The sequence below is a fragment of the Numenius arquata genome, chromosome 6, assembly GCF_964106895.1.
Source record: "Numenius arquata chromosome 6, bNumArq3.hap1.1, whole genome shotgun sequence".
NCBI lineage: Eukaryota > Metazoa > Chordata > Aves > Charadriiformes > Scolopacidae > Numenius > Numenius arquata.
The window spans coordinates 25,812,392-25,832,338 of record NC_133581.1 but is presented as its reverse complement, the minus strand read 5'-3'; the positions used below and the strand labels follow the sequence as shown (position 1 = coordinate 25,832,338).

General features: G+C 36.9%; 1 protein-coding gene across 1 annotated transcript in view; it reads left to right on the top strand.

Annotated features, from left to right (window-relative positions):
• The window catches only part of DNAJC24 (DnaJ heat shock protein family (Hsp40) member C24), a 39,196-nt gene that overhangs the window by 17,582 nt on the left and 1,667 nt on the right, over positions 1–19,947 (top strand). Inside the window, exons 3-4 of the mRNA XM_074149339.1 lie at positions 8,594–8,732; positions 19,153–19,221. Coding sequence (XP_074005440.1) covers positions 8,594–8,732; positions 19,153–19,221 — 208 coding nt within the window. The remainder of the gene's footprint in view (positions 1–8,593; positions 8,733–19,152; positions 19,222–19,947) is intronic.

Below are 19,947 nucleotides of genomic sequence, written 5' to 3'. Positions count from 1 at the left end.
TGACCCAAACTAGCCCCTGTTTAGAAGTTAATTTCTCCAGATTTCTATGACCATTTGGTCAGATCTACACAGATTTGGTTGTTGGTTTAAATCTAGCCAAGGCTGGTGGTGTCTTAATTGCTACCACAGAGCAACCATTTGGCCTGTGCGAGATGAATGTTGTCAAGGTACCTTCTGCAAGGCGGACATTCATCCACTGGGAATGTATCAAGAAAGTTTTCATTAATTGGTCCCTTTGTTGGCATTTGTGGCAGAGCAGCCAAAAACTGAGTATGAACAGACACTCTGTGTCAAAGGGTGAGATTTATTGGCAACTCCCAGTAAAAACTGGTGTTTACTACATATATTGTAAGCAGGAGCAAAGTACTTTCCTCCTAAGAACAGCCTGGCATTAAAATTACTCAGATTTTTTTTTTTTTTTAAAGCAGGGAAATGTAACAAGAATTCAGACTACAGTCAGAAATTAAATAGGAAATAGCTGGTTAATATTTTTCTTCTTTGTGTTGACTGTCTCGCAGCTTCCTTTTAATATGATGTGAAGTGTTATGATGAGCTCTGTAGTCAACAGACAAATTTGCATGGACCTATGAATACTTCTGTCAGATGAGAACACTTGGCAGTTTTTATCCTGACCTTGTTAGCTTAACCTGTAGATAATAACAATTACTGTTGATAACGTATAAATGTTGTGTAAAGCATGTGAAATGTTTTCAAACATAGTTTCCAATTTTGATATTTTTATGTTCGTGTTAACTCCTGCATTTTGTTCTTCCTTTGTTAAAAGGGTACGTTTCATTAAATTGCAAGGGACATACTGGTAATGGTTTGTGAGCTTTGTCTGAGTGCAACATGTTTGTTGCTAAACTTTGTATAGACCAAGACTCTTTGTATTAGGCTTTCTGTTCTGCTTGCTTATGCCCATTTTGTCTTTTAAAGAATTTTAACTTATTTTGTATTATAATGTGGAATAAATAATAGTTTAGACTTATTAACCAAATGAACTGTCACACATTGATTCTGAGAGAGAATTCTGATTCTGAAATTTGAATATATTGCCTCTTCAGCATTGAGCTTTTGATAGAAGAATAAATAGATTGAACCCCCCAAGTACTGATCCTGTGATTTTTAGAAGTGCTTGGCATTAATCTGTACAATTCCAGTAAGGAGTCAAAGTCTCATTCTGTCAGATTCCTAGCCATGAGCCTGGCCATGTTATTTGAAAATAACGGCTTGGGTTTCTGCTTCCAGTGTTTCCCCTCTCACTCTTTTTCTCTTGTATCCAACTCTTACGTCCACTTACTGTCATTTAGCTAGCTCTCCTATCAGGGAAATGGATGTCATTGATGTGTGCTACTGCTAACTGATACTATCTGATGCTTATCCATGGTGACTTTCACTTTTGCAATGTTAATCCAGCCAACCCCTTGCATCCCAGTTTCATGACTTCTACCTCCTTTGTTCGCAATTCAGTTCTGTCATTCATCAAAAATGGCAGCTTCACCAGATACGGAGCAGTGCTCTATTTGCAAAGTTTGGGTTGAATTTCTCTTCCCTGACCATTACCAAGTGTATTTCACTACTGCTTATTTTTTAATATATTTTTACAACTACAATATCTCCTGGAATTTGTAGTGTAGGTCATGAACACTGTGGCATCCTATTACTTTCACTGTGGCAAAAAAAAAAAAAGTTAATACATACTTGGCTAGAAATCTCATTTCCAGCTGTATTGCATGGAACAAGTACTGTCGGGCTATAAGACTATTGTAGCTACCACTATACGCCTAACATGGAGAAAGGGAGAAGGATGCTAAGAGATACTAAGTTAATTTTAGATATTAATATTCTATCATTGACTCTTATTTACAGCTTAGATTTAGTCATTAGATGTAGTTCCTAAAAAAGAACGAGTACGTGAATGCATGTAAGTAATCCTCTGTTGAAATTTTACTACTTGATTTACTCAGGAACTTAGGGCACATCTCTAGCTTTAAATATGTCCTTTATTCTCAAATGTAGGCACACATCCTCTATTGAAATAAAGCAGGAATTCAGGACTTGTCTAAGCTTGTCAGTTTAATTTTGCAATGTGATTCCATGAGACTATAGATAATTTCAGAGTTAAAAATCTTTAATAAATCTGATAGTTTAGAAATTTACTGTGCTGTAACTGTTGGTACTTTATGACTCATGATAGTAAGTTCAGAGTAGTCTAACTTGTTAATTTTTCAGCTCTAGTGGTTTCACCATTGTTCTATATCTGTCTTTACTTTTGTATTTTAGAACCTTACTACGGATTTACCGTATGAAAAGAAAAAAAAACACCCAAAAAACCACCAATAAAAATTAAAAGTCTGAAAATATTTCTCCAAAATTATTGTCTTGGGAGAGAAGAGAAAGATTTCATGCAGCCACATCTGGTTCACCTTTTTTAGATTACTTTTTATTTGCTGCTGAAGATTTCTCCAAATGTTTGACAGTTTTGCATGAAATATTGGAAAGTAGGAAAGATAATGCCATAGAAAGGGGAGAGTACTCCATATTTCAACTGTAGAAAAAATTTAGACCTGATCTACTTAATTTTTCTGTCAGAAAAAAATAGAAATTTTACATTCTAAATACACTTACTTAAAAGCTGTGTAATTTTAGGGGGGGGGGAGTTATTTACAGTTATCTGTGAAATACACAGTACTAAATGAAAACACTTTTTCATACCTTAAATAAAAATTTGGAAGAAGAAGTTGTAGTTTTCGTAAGGGGAAAAAAGCCTCCTGTTTTGATGTATGGAATTGGGGATGTGGTGCATCCTTGGGTTTTAAAGTGAGTACCCCTTATATGCAAGACATACGCAACCATGCTAATGTATTAAGTAATAAATGAGAAGGAATGGTACTTTTTTAACCTTTTCTAAATAATCAGCCTTTTCAATTTGTCATGTGGAAAAGTAGTTATGAGTAAAAGTTTGACTATGTTAAGTGGTTTAGTTATTGTGTATTCCACAGTTTAGCAAGAGATTACAAATTTAGTGTAAAAACTGTCTATATGCTTCACCTTTCCCCTCCCAATAAGTCATATTAAGTTAATTCTCAGTGGGCGGTGTAAATTTCTTTTGAAAAATAAATTAATGAGCACCAATAAGAAATGTACATTAAATTGATTTAACTGGAGGTTTTCTGCTTGCTAATTTGAATTTGATTAAAATCAATCAAGCCTATTACATTTATTGCATAAAGTTAAGCAACTTGTACAAGTGTTAGGAGGATAGGGACCTTCGTAAGTCATCCCTGTGTTGCTTGATTTGCTCAACCAGAGCTCAGCCAGCTTAGTTTCTCATCTTGTGGTATTAGAGTTCTTAAGGTCTGTTGGTATGGTTATTGAGATGTAATATCATTACAGTTTTTCACCAAATTATTAACTTCCAGGGATTAAAGTCCAGGAATTAATTTTGCAGTTCTTAAAGTGCAGAAGAGACAAAACTTCATAGAGTATGAAGTAGGCAGAAATAAAAAATGTAGCAGTTGAACATGCTGTGGTGTGTTCCAAATTCTTATGTAAACCTGGCGGGTGAAAACCATGCGTGTGGCATGCTGTGTAAATGGAAGTGTTAGAGTTTCCTAAGAGAAGAGAGAAGTCACAAGGTTTAATTTCAGGAATTGTTTTACTTGACTTGTTAGTTGAACTTGTTAATGATGATTGTAATGTAAAAGCAAAAGTTTCAACTGTTGTTCTGAGGATGTTGGCTAAAGATGTGAAGCAGTGCTCACATCAGCTACAAGAATCAGTAAGAAAGTAGTAAACAAGTAAGTCATTAAGCCCTATCAATATATGATGGAACTTAAGTAATTTTTGGAGATTCTATACTTTTAATTATTTGGTGAACGCAACCACATTAACATCTTTTTTCTGAGACAGAAGTTTACTCGCTTGTTTGTTTATTCTGTAGTACGTATCAAAGGCAATAGATTACCATAATGAAATACAATTGATTTTCCTAAACTAAGATGTTCCTTTAAAAATTTCTAAATTTTTGGATGCTTATGTATCTATGAACTGAACCTGAATCTGTATTTCAGAGTATGTTTGCCAGGTGATGTGCTGTTCCCCACTGTATACAAACTGCTGAAAAGTACAGTCTGATGTATATTAAAAATAAGACGGTTCAATGCAGTTGTTTTAGAAAGGTAAAATGATGATACTGTAATTGAAAAGGGCATGAGGTTAAGTCTGTATTAGCCTGTTCTGCTGTTTCCCTGCAGCACTAAAAATGTCACCAAGTCTCTAACAGATAATGTTTAAAGTGTGTTTTTCATTTCAGCTTTGGACTTTCAAGGTTTGTGCTTTTTCAGATTTTTCATACTGATTGTAAAAACTGAAACAGTCCCCCTATCCCCCCCCTCAAAAAAAAAAAAAAATTAAAATTAACCCTTACACCAAGAGCCAGAGTCCTAAAAAGATGCTATGACAATGTGCCATTTAAGATAAACATCAGGGAAGTGAGCAGCATCGCATGTAAATGTAAAGTATTTTTTATAGTTAACAGATGAACTAATATATTTCCATTATAAGTCAATTTATTTTTTATTTTTCACCATTCACAGCAATTACGAAGCATCATATGCTGTAAAGAGACCCAAATTCCAGACAGCCTTTAGTAATGGAAAGAAGTTAGCAAATTACTTAAATTACTTCTAGTAGAGGTATAAAAAAAGAAAACTAGATTGAACATACATCTCTAACTTCTTCCTTTTCCTCTCCCTCTGTCAGACTCTGGAAAAATATCCTTTGTTGTTTCTATGAAGTCCTGTTAGATAGTTACGTGTTAGTAAAAATTATTACGTGTTCAAAAATCAAGATGAGCGCTCAGTGAGAAGCTATTTTTATGGAACCATTGCTTCTTAAAAATGTTACACGTATGCCAGAAAGATTTAAATGTATCCTAAGTACAGTAATACAGCTGAAAATAGTGCTGAGGTGGCAAGTATGAATGACACGAAGATAATTTGCACAGATTTTGAGAAGTGATATTGCAGGAGACATTGGGGGTCTTTAACATTTGGAGTAAGAACTTAAAACTGGATGCACAGAGGGAGATATGAACAATAGTTTGGTTTGAGTAGAAGGAGATAGGTCGAAAAAAACAGGCTTGTCCATTTTCATTACGGAGCTTGTACACAGTTGCAGCTGAGATTAACCCAGAAATAAGACTGAATGGGAAAAGAGGAGGAGATCAGAAACGTACATCATATTTCACCTCCCTCTAAACCAAACCAAAGCCCTGGCGCTCTTGAGGCAGCTCCTCTGACGGGTATGCTGGAGAGGGACGAGAATCAGAAGCAAGGACATGGTAACCAAGAATGGGGGAAGACACCAAAAACGAGTGTGGTTGATCAATGTCTGAAGTATTGATGGAGGACGTTGGAGTACTCTCTCTAAACATCAGCTATTAGTAGGTTGGTTGAAACTTTGGAAAGGTGTCCTCTGTGGCTGGTGTCTGAGCTTGCTGAACAGTGCCTGAAACAGCTGGAAGAGAGGACATCTCATTTGTCTCAGAGATGAGAGACGAGTCTATGGGCAGTTGAATCAGGAGGGTATTTTTGCATGCTTAGGTTTTGATCAGCAACCTGGAGAGTAGGAAAAGGGAGTCAATGAGAACAGGCACATAACGAATTCAGATGCAATGGGGTCACTGGAGACAAAAAGAAAGGATTAGAGTAGAAGAGCAGAGGTTTGAGGATTTTTCTTAGTGTAGATGTAGACTACTAAAGGTACTGGATGGTAATAGAGGAACAAGCCCAACAGAGGAAGGAGCAAATAGTTTCAGAAAGCACGGAGACGAAAATAGATATTTTATATTTTTGTAATTAGTAGATCCCCTACAATGTAGTAGTTATTAGTTACATGAAATTGTAGTCTTTAAAAAATAAAAATTGCATATGCTGCAAATATTAATTTTTCCAAATCTATAGGAAAGACATTAAAAGCTAAATGATAACTGAAGAATAATGAATTTTCTGTTTAATTTAGGAAATGAACAGAATAGCCTTTTCTGCATTGGTTATTATTTTTCCAAAGTACTTTTGCAACATTTGTGGCTTACTGTTTTTTCCTGACTACTCCCAGCGTAGTCCAAAATTATTTTTCAGTCAGGCAAAGTTTTGGTGTAGCAAATGAAAAGTGTGACCGGTTTTGTGGGGCTGTTTTCTCAGTGTTCTTGGCAAGAGTGAAGCCAGTGTTCTTTTGGGCAATTGGTCAGTAATGTTTCCATGTCTCTGTAAGAAATTGGTCTGAGAAGGTGTAGTCCTTATTCCAAACATATGACAATATGAGCAACAGTTTTCTGGCAGTGCTATTCAAACGTCGTTAAGTTTCAGTGGTACTAAGTCTAGTATAATATGCCTTGAATAGGCCTTTACATCCTTTCGGGTGCAAGCTTGTAGGAGAATGTATCATCCAAATGGAGTGGAATATATAGCAGTCATCTAACTCTCTTTTTAGGTATTATAAGTAAGCATGTAATATTTGAGGTGGATCCAAATTCTAAATATAGCATCTGAAATATTTTAAAATAACAAAGTGTCATTTTTTAGATAAAATATTGCTTTGAGGAGTAACTGCTGGATGTGTACCTCAAACATCATTGTTAAAATAAGTAACATTGCTAAAAGGAAACCATGTAAGTCTTTGTGATCTGACTATTTTGCCTTGTATGCTTATTAAGCACTGATTTTTTTCAAAAATGACCTTTCACAAATGTGGTATCCAATCAACCACCAATGTTAAAAATGCTGTTAGAATTTAAATACAACTGGAAAAGCTAAGGTTTCAGAAAAATGGATTTGAAAACAATTTATTTAAATAGCTTTTACAGTACAACATGATGCATGCCAACAGAACACTGCATTTAGTGCCTACCAAATAAAGGTTATCTAATTAGCTGTTTAGAATACAATGACTAAATGCAATGACCAAAAAATTTTTCTTTGTTTGTGCTTTAGAATTTTGTCATCTTCAGTTGGGGAGATAAAAAGGGGATGTCTAAGAGATAAATCCTTGCGGATCGCAACTGTGCTTCAGCCATATATTTTCAGCAAGTTGCAAGCTAGTCCTCAGTCTGGAATACAGAGATGACTTCAAGTGTGTTTACTCATAGCGTAGAATTAAAATATACGTTTGTGTACAGACTTCATATTTGAGGCTGTGGCTACATTCATCTCTACATGGAAAAATACCTGTGAAAACACTTGAGGTCAAAGCTTAATATTTTGCTCTTATGTACATTCTCTTGTTGTCGTACAGAGGATTTACCCAAGTAATACCCATCAGTGCAAATGACAGATACATACATCAGTGAGCAGATAGACTCCAGTAGGAGTGGTTCCTTCAAATTTTGAATTTTATAAAGCACACATGATATTAGTATTCTTTTTTTTCCTTTCCAAAATTAATTCTAAACTAAAACAAGGGGATTCAGTTAATCAGAAGTCTGCTCAAACACTTGTAGAACAGGTGTTCTAAGTCTTATAATCTGCTGTACATTTCAGTGCCTAGGTAATGTTAATATAAAGGGCAGAAGTTAAAGCTCCAGAATAAGGGATATCCTGATTTATAACACAGTTAACAGCTGATAGGTCTGATTATATTGCAGCTTTCTCATCTTAAATGCTCTTTCCTGTTCATCCATCACTTATAATGTGTAATTTAAAATATCAAAAAAAGAGGTTACTGGAGGTGAGCTATAGGAAGATGGAGCTTTGAAGGTTTGTTTTCAGTGGACATTTGAAGCAAAAAGAAGTCAGAATGCTCTTTTCAGAACCTGTGGAACAAATGGTAACAAAAATGTGTTACCGTTTTAATTATTATTGCCCATGTAACGTGGGATTTCTTGCAGCCATGTCCTTGAATAACCATTTCTTAACTAAAATGACACAATTCTGTAGCCAGTGATCCATGACTTTAAATATTTGGAAGGGCTATTGATTCACTGAACTGGAAGAAACTAAAGATGTTGAGGCATATTTTCAAAAGTAGAATTACATGTATTATAAATTATGTTTGCTAATGTATACTCTATTTAAGGTTTAAATAATTTTTTTAAAAAGCTAGGTACATGTAATACACGATTAAATTTACTTGTAATAGCCTTAACTAAACATTGGTGGCATTGTTTAAATCAGCTTTGTGTAATACTACGAGAGCTGCTAGCACCTACAGCACCTCCTCTTGTTCCCATGTCGTGGTTCTCTGCATGTACCTATTTCTGTTTATGGTAGTCATTCTCTCTAGGTAAATTGTCCATAAGACCAATGATTCCATCAGCAAATTATCCAGAAAATGCCGTCAGTGCGCCTGGTGACATTTGTGCCACTGGTGGTTTTGTTGCCATTTCAGTGGTCTAATTAAATTGGCAGTTTTCTCTTGTGCCCAGCATCGTTGTCTCCCTTCCTTTGGCACCTGAGCTCAGACCTTCTCCTTTTCTCTGTCCTTTTAACTGAATATCAAATGCATTATTGATTGCTCCTCTTCCACCCTCCTCACTTCCACTCCCCTCAACTCAACTTTTTTTTGATTTTTTTTTTTTTTTTTTGATTGGCAGTATCATCCAGACAAACAGAAGGCAGATGTGCCAGCAGGAGAAGTGGAGGAGCGCATGCAGAGGTTCATCGAAATCGATCAAGCGTGGAAAATTCTAGGGAACGAAGAGACAAAAAAAGAGTATGACCTGCAGCAGCGTGGTAGGTTCCTGCCAAGGAGTGCTGTAGTGGCAGCAGCTCTTTAAATAAGCAGGGTCTGGGAGTGGTAGTTAGATGGTATTTTAAAATGCTGTTTATCGCTGAACCAAATGTTTCTTTCACTCTTGTCCTACTTTCAAATGCGGATCCATTATTTATAGCTTTTGCTACACATACATTAGCTAGTGAAAACATTGAATTACTTCCAACAGAACATTAGGTGGCGTTACTCCTAATAGTTTGAACGAATATGAAATTTATACTAATTACAGACCTTAGCCCTTTTTATTTTATTAAGGCAGCTTCATTAAGCATTCTTAATTTTAAGTCTTATGCTACATTTTGTTGCAGTATCCTAGATATAGGTATTAATCCATTTATACCTAATGTTTAATGTGTATGGGTTTATAAGCACTTCAGAATCATTAAGACGCATTCTTTTTGGTTGTGTGTGTGTTATGGTAGCTTTCATAATTCATCTGTAGTCTAAACTAGTCTTTTTAAAGCAGGTTTATAAATAATATTCCAATATAACACATTAACTAGGCAGCTCCTAGCATGCATTTCTTTTTATACCTCTCAGAAAATAGCTTCTTAAAACAGTGACAGGCTGTTGTGAGAAAGAAAGGGGGGAAATGTAGGTCAGGTCTGTCACACATGGGCTACCATTACATGAAGTGATAGGCTGTCTTTCTGCTCTGGCCTCAGGATAGGAGTCCCTCAGCCTTCCATTAGAACCTTCAATAAATGTATATCCACCCTACATGTTAATGGGGGGAGTCAATAATAGTGTATTGCCTGTGGGGAAAACACTCAGTCGCACTCTGCAGTAACACACTCTGGTCCGGCATTGACGTGTAGCCACCACCACTTTTGAATGTGTCTGATAAAAGCCCACTGTCTCTGCAGCTTGTTATTGAATTCTCTTCCATTGTACATTGGCACACCATCAGACCTTTCTCTCTTGTGCTGATTTTTAACTCCCCTGCCGCTGTGGATACCAGAACTTTGAGAGACAAAGGCTTAGTCATTCTGGCAGATATGCATCACTGCAGGATAAAAAGAGTGATATATAATTGTATATACCCAGTACGCATTCTCTAGTTAAATAATCTTGCATTGCAGACTATGTGTGGGTTTTGGAAAAGAGGGTGGAGGAGTGAAAACAGAATTGTTGAATAAATATTTTAAAAGAATGGAAAAAATTGCATCTTATGCTAATTTGTTATGTAAACAGTATTAAGATCAAACTTAAATAAATTTTTCATCTCAAACTTATTTTTTTAAATGCCAGAAGAGGAATTTCTGCTACCCAGTGCTCTCATCCTATTGTACCCCTAGCATTGTAGCATCCGCTGTGTCTTCCATTTTCACAAATTGTACATGCACAGGAAAAAAGAAACATTAGAGATTAAGTTAGAAGTCTTTTGTGAGTTTTACCTAAAGCTTAAATACAGACCATGGAGTTCCATTTTGCTTGGATCAGGTTAATCCACAGAACTAGAGAGCTACATCAAGATTTAATAAGCTGCTTTGTTTTCCCGTGGAATTCAAGGACATTGCTATAAATTATTTTTGACAAAATTTATTCTACAGTATTTTAAAGGTTATCTATATTTCCTGAGATTCTTTGCATCCAGATGAGTTCTTCTAAAAGCAATCTCAAGATTCTGTAAAAACAAACCTTAGTAAATAAAGAAAACAAATTGTCCGTTTATTTACATGGGTATTTGGTGATGGTTTGGTAATGGGATAGATATGTTTTAATAGAGAGGGTACCATTCACAGAGGGCCTGCTGTTTCAAACTAAGCCACATGTAACATACATGTGCAGTGTTGCTGCATTCTTTGCAGCTTGTCCCCTGACAGCAAAATGGTGGTGAAATAAATTCTAGTTCTTTGAATGCCCGTCAAGCTGCTTCTGAAGTCATGATTCTAGACAAATTCGTAGACGCTGCTGTAAACGCTCAGAAAAACAAAGGAATTGAGACAGCAGCCAAGGGGAACAGTGATGGGAGACATAATATAGCAAGTTAGTAAGACTGCAAAGCCTAGGAAGCAGAATCCGAAGGATGCCAGTGTGCATGTGTGAGTGGCTGCCAGCCAGCAGGAAGTCCTTTGCGCTGTAGTCTCTTTCCTGTTTTACAGATTGCTTATTTGTATGTACCTTCTTGTTTTATACTAACTAAATATTAATTGCTTGGCTCAGAAATTCAGTGGCTAGAGAAGTTCTAAGAAGCTGAAATTCTGTGGGGCTCTATGGTTTTAATTGTGGTTTGGTTTTTTTTTGGTCGACTCGTTGAGAATAACAAGTGCATGTGCTTTCATATCTTAATACTGCTTCTCTCTGAAGGTATCACACTGATCTACTAATTTTTTTGTGTCTTCAGGCTATAGTATTAAAGAGGAAAGGACAAACCTCAAACTCTTTAGATGTTTGGCTCAAATACTTATCCAAGCCTCTCTGGTCTGGAAATCTTACAAGAACTGGGTTTTTTGCATGTTTTGTGAAAAGTTTTCCAATTCATTGTTTTGTCATTTCTTTAATGACATAAGAATACCTTTTTATAATGGTGAATCTTTTGCTTCCAATCCCTGTGAAAATTTTGGGGGATGGAAAAAAAGCTGCATAACAATTTAGCTATTAAGAATTGACTTTTTGTTTTCCTCAACAGATTTTCTTCTTAGAGATTTTTCCATTCTTTGTTCACTATCCCATTTAGAAAAGATGAATATGCAGTTAAAATCAAGTTTGACAGTAATAATTACCAAAAGTTTTTCAGTGAGTTTAGCTTGGAAAAAAACTGCTTTATGGTTTTCATATTAGAAGTCATCTGAACCCTGAAAGCTGGTGCTTTTGTGTCACAGTTTGAAAGAATAAAAAACTTTTCTCAGAATCAGAGAATCATGTAGGTTGGAAGGGACCTTCATAGGTCATCTAGATCAATCTCCTACTCAAAGCAAGTCCACATAGGTCAGTTGCTTGGACCTTCTCCAACCTAGTTTTTAATATCTCCAAGGATGGAGATTCCAGAGCTGCTCTGGGCAGCCTGTTGCAGTGTTTGAATACCCTCATAGTAGAAAAACCAAAACAAACAAAGCAAAAAGAACCAAACCCAAAATCAAAATCAACAAGGACAAGTGTACGGTCTTGCACCTGGGAAAACGTAATCCAGGAGTGTAGCACAGACTGGGATCTACCTGGCTGGGGAGCAGTTCTGTGGAAGGGGACTTGGGGGTCCTGGTGGACAGCAAGCTCAATGTGAGTGAACAGTGTGCTGCTGCGGCAAAGAAAGCCAACAGGATGCTGAGTTGCATCAACAAGGGCATCATCAGCAGAGATAAAGAAGTCATTCTCCCACTCAGTGCTTGTCAGGCCATACCTGGAATACTGTGTTCAGTTTTGGTCCCCAATATGCAAAAAAAGAGGGTCCAGAGAAGGGCCACAAAGGTGATCCAGGGACTGGGAAGCCTGCCATATGAAGAAAGGCTGAGAGAATTGGTGCTGGGCCATCTTGTCTAGACTGTGCTTTTGCCAAGAAAGGTTGGACCAAATGATTCGTGAGGTTTCTTCCAACCCGGTATTCTATGATTCAAAACATGTTTTCCTTCTGTCAAGTCAGATATGAGGACTCTTTCTGCAACTTGTGTCTTTCACGTCTCGTCCTTCCAGTGCGCATCTCTGAGAAGTCTTCTCTACACCGTTCTATTAGGTAGTTGTAGACCATGAGATGCCTGTGTTCTTTTGGCTTCTCCTTGTATGACGCTTGTACCAACCCGTGACCATGCTGGCAGTCTACTGAACTTGCTCCTGTATGTCAGGACTTTGCACTGGGGAGTCCATAACTGGACACGGGATTCAGATGCAATCTCATTAAGTGCTGAGTAAGGGGAAAATAAATCACTTCCTTGACCTGTGGCTACGCTCTTGCTAATACAGCCCACTATGGGGTTGGCCTTTGCCACAAGAGTGCCCTGCTGACTCGTGTTGAACCTGTTCTCCACCAGGACTATCAGGTCCTTTTCTGGAAAACTACTTTCCAGCCAGTTGTCTCCCAGCCTGGACTGTTGCATTAGGTTATTCCATTCCAAATGCAGGACTTAATCCTTGTTGAACCCTTTGATGTCCCTGTCAGGCCATTTCTATATCCTATCAAGGGGCTTTTGAATAGCAGCCCTGCAACTTTTGTGGATTTTTGATGATACATTTAAATTGATGATACATTTAAATACACAGGAACTTAGTATCTAGACAATTGCATAATTAAGGTAATTAATTTTACTATTTAATTTTACATTTTAATTATTAATGATTAACAGAAAGGTCACAATTAAAAATAAATAATTAAACTGATTACTTTGATTAATTTCTGACACTAATAGCAAATAATGCAAAGCTAGTAATGGGATTGACCCTAAAACCCGTTGCTTTGTATATGTTTTTGGGGCAGAGGGTGGAAAAATTTAAGAATCTAAAGTTTTTTCCACGTAAGGCTCCTGTGAGGTTCTATCCAGAATAATGTTTTTATGTGCTGATGGACACAGGTGTCCATAAAACAGAAGGGTTGATAGGGTGGGGAATCTAATTAACAGTAGGAGTTTTCACATCTCAGCACATACCCCCTTTTGATTTTCAATTTTTAAATTACATTTTTACAAAAATATTGCAGATGCAATTTTCATACATGAAATGCATATTCCAGCATCATTTTCTTTGTTCTTGCTTCATTTCTTAGACATAGGGAATTGCTAGTGGTCCAGCTTGTGCCATTTGTCTCTTAGAACGATGTTGGTTCCATCCTCTCTGTACCTTCCCTTTAGGCAGTGCGGCACAACAAAAATCTTTCCTTAGCCTCAGATAGCTCATTTTAAAATATCTGGTCACTAATTCAGCTCCCACTGACAAACCAACCTCTTCAAAACCTGAAAAATCTTTGAGGATGTGTCCTCACTCTCACTTAAGAGTCTATTCCAGGTTTAGAAAGGGAGTCTTATACAGGTGTGGTCATAAATTAGAAAAATGAAAACCAAATAGAAGGTAGCTCCTCCCCGGCCTTGCTTCTTCCCCGTTCCTCTCCCAGTACAGTAAACTGAAAAGACTGGTGTGGAGACGGTCACTTTCCCGTTAATCCAGCATTCCCTCCCGCTCCAGCAATAAAGTGATGATTCTGTGTTAGACATCAAGATATCTTACATAATTTGGTAAATAGGATGCCAGAAGAATGACCTTACACATCCACTATGAGAATAAGCAGGAATAGCGAGACAAAAGCCTGGAAAAATGCTTTTAATGGGTAGCAGAAATGTCAAGGTGTTCAATTGCCTACCTTATTATAAGAAAGAAAAAAAATGCAGCATATTTTAGTTGTTCCTTGTTAAAAAAATTCCTTCTTAAAAATACACTTTCAGACTAAAATAAAGCTTTGAAGATGGCTGTTAACCTGGGCTTTTCAGTGTGCCGGGTTATGCTCTTTAAGTGACAGAAGTGCATGTCCCTTCTCCAGCCATGGATTTTACGGCTGTAGATCGTCAGCTACTGCTGGAACACAAGCCTTTTACCACAGCTCTTTGGAGTCAATTGTAATCTGCATTGGCTACAAGCTAAGCAGTATTCTTTTGTGGTTTTTTTAACAAATATAGCTTTTTGTTACGAAAATTCTTAGCATGTGACTTTTTAAAATTTCAAATTAAATTAAGCGTGGTTATTTTAAATTAGTGCAGGAGACTGAAGCTTAAGTAATTATTTAAAAGCTAAACAGCCCATTAGAAAAAATTAACTTGTGAAAACATCCACGTTTTGAGTACTGTGATGATTTTGATACTGAGTAGATGCTATGAATAGTATTTCATCAATAATATTTATTTTGAACTTTTTAAAATTATGTGTTTGGTTTAAAAAAAAAATCAACCCTCAGAATATATGAGTGATAAAAAGCTAGAAAAATCTTTTAAGTATTATGACTATTTTTACTATTACCATAAACTGTTAAAAGGGTTAAATTCCCATTTACTGCTCACAACCCTTTTCCTAAAACTCAGCCTTAAATAGCCCAAGAAATATTTATTGTATCCTCAAGTGAAACTTAAATACCTTTCCTCTTTTACAACTTCTGAATGACCCAGCAAGGGCTCTAGTAAAGCTGTACTGAACCAAGCTGCTAATAGTTATTTAATGTTGTTCTGTAGCCTGAAAGAATCTCAGTAGATTTTTCCTTTTAATCTCTTTGAATTGCAGGCTCATAAACCTCTCTGATGAGCCTGCCAGTGTTTTCTTAGATCCTGCAGTTGAGACAATGGAGCTGCAGAATCCTTTCACCTCTTGTTGTCAGACAAATCCAATAGATGGCAAAGCCAGGCAGGCTGTACTTCTTGGGAATTAAAATTTGGTTTTGAAGTTACGGTAGATGATCGTGTCTTCACAGTTTTCCCTACGTGTTCAGGAATGTACAACTCGGCACACAGAGTTCTACAGCTTGAGCAGCCACCACATCTAAGTAAGCCTACCCCAGAACTCTGGAACAATACCAGTCTTAACCTCCTCCTCCGGCAAGGGAGGGGAAATTAGACACCGGTTTACTTCAGAGAAGCACTAACGAGGGAGTCGTGGCTATAATGATGTAGATGAAACAAGGACAAGCACAAGAAATATTAGTCACTGACACACTCTGTGTTGGCCATTAGGCTTGTAGTTCTGCTTGTAACCTCCCCAAGCTCATACTGGGCTTTGCCTCTGTTTTTAAGTAAGTGGCTAAATCGGTCTCTTCTCTCTTAAGGTATGTTATATTGGGTAGTATATTAATAGGAGAACTAGAATAAAAAAAAGGCTTTTTCAGCTCCAGAAAATAAGTTTTTCCTGCTTGAACCAGATAAGCAAGTAAATGCAGCATACAAAAGTGATTAAAAAGAGCGGTTACTGGATTATGTGCTGTTTGCAGACTTATTTGAGTACGAATTGAAAATTTGTGTCTTTTGAGATAACCAGCAAGACTCTTTCAGATTTGAGCGTCAGATTAGGAATAATGATCTCTGTTCAGGCTGGGAACCGTTTGAGTGATTAATTTTGCCTGTTGATTATTTTTTTTTTTTAATTGTTATTTATTTTTAAAATGACAATTGCAGTACTGAATTAGAAAAGCTTGGTTGAAATTCTGTTTCCTGGGCTTCATACTGTACTATGTTTGGAATAGAAGAGAAGGTAGACTTTTCCTCAGCCGCTGCCTTCATGACTTCGTGAGTCACTTTACTTCAGTAACTGTGGTAACCTCCGGAATTTGCATCTCGCCAGTTCTTTTCATGGTGGCACATGGTCCATCTGCCCTCTTTGTGTTTTCTACCAGCAAGACGTGACCCAGACCCCCACCCCCAATCCTACAAAACTTGTTCTGAGTTAAACCCCGCTTCGTGAATTCCAACTAGGAAAGCCTGTTTCTTTTAACTCATTTTTCGCTACCTATAAATGAAGCTTAGGAAAATCTGTTCTTCCTACAACCTAAGAGACCATTTTCCTTTGTGAATTTTTCTTCCAAGTATTAAAAAGAAACAGGTGAAATAGGAAGCACTTGCCTTTTTCACACTGTTCTCACAGTTACAGTATTGTCATCTTCCACTACAGTGAGAGAAGAACCTGAAGGTAGGTAGGTAGCTGGACAGATTTCATTTTGATCTCTGCTTTTTTTCTTCCTCAAGAAAGAGAAGGAGGAAGACCTCACACGAGGCCTGCTGGAGGAAAGGCCTCTCTGACTGGTTTTGCGGGTGTTCTCAGGACACTCACTGATCTCATGTTTTGTAGCTGGAAGGCTGTACCAGTCTAACCCGGAGTTATTTGGCATGAGTTAAGACCATCTTCCCTTTTATTTTATTTTGGAAATTTCATGCAGTTAGCTAATGTTCCAAGCAGGTGTTAAGAAAAATGGTACTACTTTTCATAACTAAAACGTTACCCATAGGTGGTATTTATGTAATTGAGAATGTGCACAACAAAGAGAATGACCGATTGACAGGTATATTTTCCAGTTGTCTTTCGTCTTTACACTCTTGCTGATTATTTTTTTTCCCCTTTCTTTGACAGCAGTAAAGTATTAAGCGTGAGTGTGTTAATTTTCTTTTAATTCTGCCCTTTTCATAACAGAATAGGTGTTCAGCAAAGGTAACATCAAAGAGGCTGTATTGATTCTGTCATTATTTCCAGTGTGTCTGATTTGTTTTAATCTCCTTCATTAAAACTAATTTAGATGAAGCTCATTCTCAAGGATATAGAATGTACCTTTCTGTTAAAATTAGAGTAGTCATTTAGTTGCAAAATAAAGATTGGGACATGATATTTGGTTGGTTTGAGTTTTTTTTTAAACTGGCCTTTAAATGTTCAATTTAAAAAACCAAAATGGAAGTATTAACTCTTCTCTTTTTTTCCCCAATTATACATAAGGATAGTTAAAATGCAAGGGGTTCATTTCATGACTGGTACATTACATTAATACTTATATCTATGATACTATACTTTTAAAAATGATAAGAGCTATGAAAGGGAAACAATTTAAAAAATAAAAAACAAAACAACAAAAGAGCCCCAGAAAACCAACAAAACAGATTGGTTAGATTTTATAGTTAATTTAGATAATTAACTACAGAGATAGCTGTGATCAGCTATTGCTAGGATTATACTTTCATAGTAGCCTTAAATTTCTTTGCAACAACTTACACTGCTTTGTCCTAAGTTAGGAAGCTTACTTGTGACTAGTTTGCTTCACACAGTTAATGTGTGATATCAACTAATAGAATATTGATGTCTGTTCCGAGTCACTACTTCACTGTTCAAACCCAGCTTTTGAAGAGTAAGGTGGTTGCAATCAGAGGCACGATGTTTGGCGATAAAGAGGGAAATACTCCGTTATCTGATCAGATAAAGGTTGGAGTTGTGCAGTTTTTCTGGGGTGTTATTGGAGGAGGTAGCTGCGAAGTCCCTTGTTTCTGCTTCTCGGTCCAGAGCAAAGAGCAGTTACATAGAAGAAGCTGGGAACTGTTTAGAAAACCTCACAATCTAGTGATTAGGTAGGGAAATCTCTTGGGAATTAAAATAACATAAAATAACCTGGGTCTCTGACTTTTGAGCAAGTGCTTAGTAAGTAGTTCTGGAAGAAGAAATTCTTTCAGTGCCAATTTACTTTTCATAGAAAGCTGTAGACAACACTGTATGCTCTACAGAGCTTGACGTTATACAACTATAAAAGTTGTTTAAAAACTCACCAAGAGAAGGAACTTTCTCAATAACAACCTGATTTAAACCTTAAATAAGCACTAAGCTCCCGAGTCTTGCCAAATCTAAGGCATTTGTGTGTATGTGCTAGAGATCAGCTTTTAGGCATTTCTGGTTCTTTAAAACAGCATCTGGGGAGTTGGAGCTTCCAGGTGTCAGGCAGCAGCTGGAAGCTTTTGTGTAATAAGTTGTAAAGGGTTATGTCCTTTTTTTCTTTCTTTTTTCATATTACCTTTTATGGCTTCACTTGTAACTCTCTTGGCAAAATCTTACATTGTCATGGTAAAGAACTTGGTGTGAACTCTGTACATCAAATATGAGTGTGCAGTTGCACAGTTTGCATTTGATAATTTCAACCGTATTGAACACTTCTCATTTCATGCTGTACTTAATGCTAGAAGAATCTGGGGCATCAAATGGCAACAGATCTCACGGGTGCAGGCCAGAACTGACCTTCTCTCTGTGCTGAGAGACTCGTTGTCATAAAAGACGACTTGTAGCCTTCCCCTAAAAGTGTTTTTTATTGATCTATTGTTAGGAATATCTTTTTGCAGCAATCTTGGTGTTCTTCTCACACACAACCCTAACATTTACTTGGTGCTTATTGGGAAGGAGTTATTTGGCCTCTCCTTTCTGCGGGAGAATGGGTTGCCTAAGAGAGATTGTGGGGTTTCCATCTGTGGAGAGATTTGAACTGTGTCCTGAGCAGCCTGCTGCAGCTGACCCTGCTTGTGCAGGAGGGTTTGATTACGTGATCTTGAGAGGTCCCTTCTGACCTCAACCGTTCATGATTTTGTGAAAAGCACAGGTAAGCTGACAATTGACAATTTCAGCTTGTGGAAGTGTAGTTACAGCCAGGCTTTTAAAAGGTATTTATATCAAAACAAAAGTTTGCCCCTAATGCGCAAAAGTACTGGTTTCAGTAATGTCTTAATTGAATACATCTTCAGCATTTACTTCTCCTGGCTACAGTAGGATATTTTCCAGCTTATGCAGAGATACAGAAACTAAAATTTTAGAGAACTGCATTTTAAGTGATGATGTGGTGTAGGTATGACTCTGTAGTGGGGACCAGATTGACTGCAAGGTGTATAAAACTATTAATTTATCAGGAAGAAATAAGGACCTGTGTGTTATCAGGGTTGAACATCTGTCATGTTTTCTTTATAGAAGATAAGCTGACAAAAGAATGGCCGCTACACGCACAAATATATCTTGAGGATATGTCCTGGAATGAAGGTATGAGTGCCCTACTACTTGTTCCCGGAGCCTTTCATTGTCACTGCAAATATTTTCTATTTTTTCTGCATCTTATACCATTATGTTGTCTTATTGTAAGTTCTTTTTTATATTTGCCTCAGATTTAGCTGTTCTGTTCCCTGTAATTACCTGAATTGGAATTTAACTTTCTGTGATGCTTATTTTGCATTCCTTCTTCGTCTCTTCCCGCCCCACCTCCTTGCCCCAGCTTGCAGTACCACTTTTCATCTCACTCTCTCCTGGTTGCGTAATTGAGTGGTTAGATCTCCAGATTCTTCCCTAATATCTCGTGCATCTTCTTGCTCTTTCACCGATGGTAGAATGCAAGTGTTTTCCTACACACTTTTTTTTTCATCTGACTGTGTTGCTTCCCTCCTTTATATTACTTCCCTCTAGCTTTATATATACTATATATATATAAAGTATATATATACACTCTATATATAGCATATAAGTATATATACACACTCTATATATATAGCATATAAGTATATATATACTCTATATATAGCATATAAGCATATATATATATACTTCCCTCCAGCTTTTGTAATTTACCTGCTTTTTGAATGAATGGCTGATTTTTTTACCATTTTTTTGAGGGGGGAAATCCTATCTGCTTTCCTTTCTTCTGTTTTATTTTTCTTTCCTGAGTTATTTTCTTTTGGAACCATCCTCGATCTGCCCGATGTATGACCAACCCCT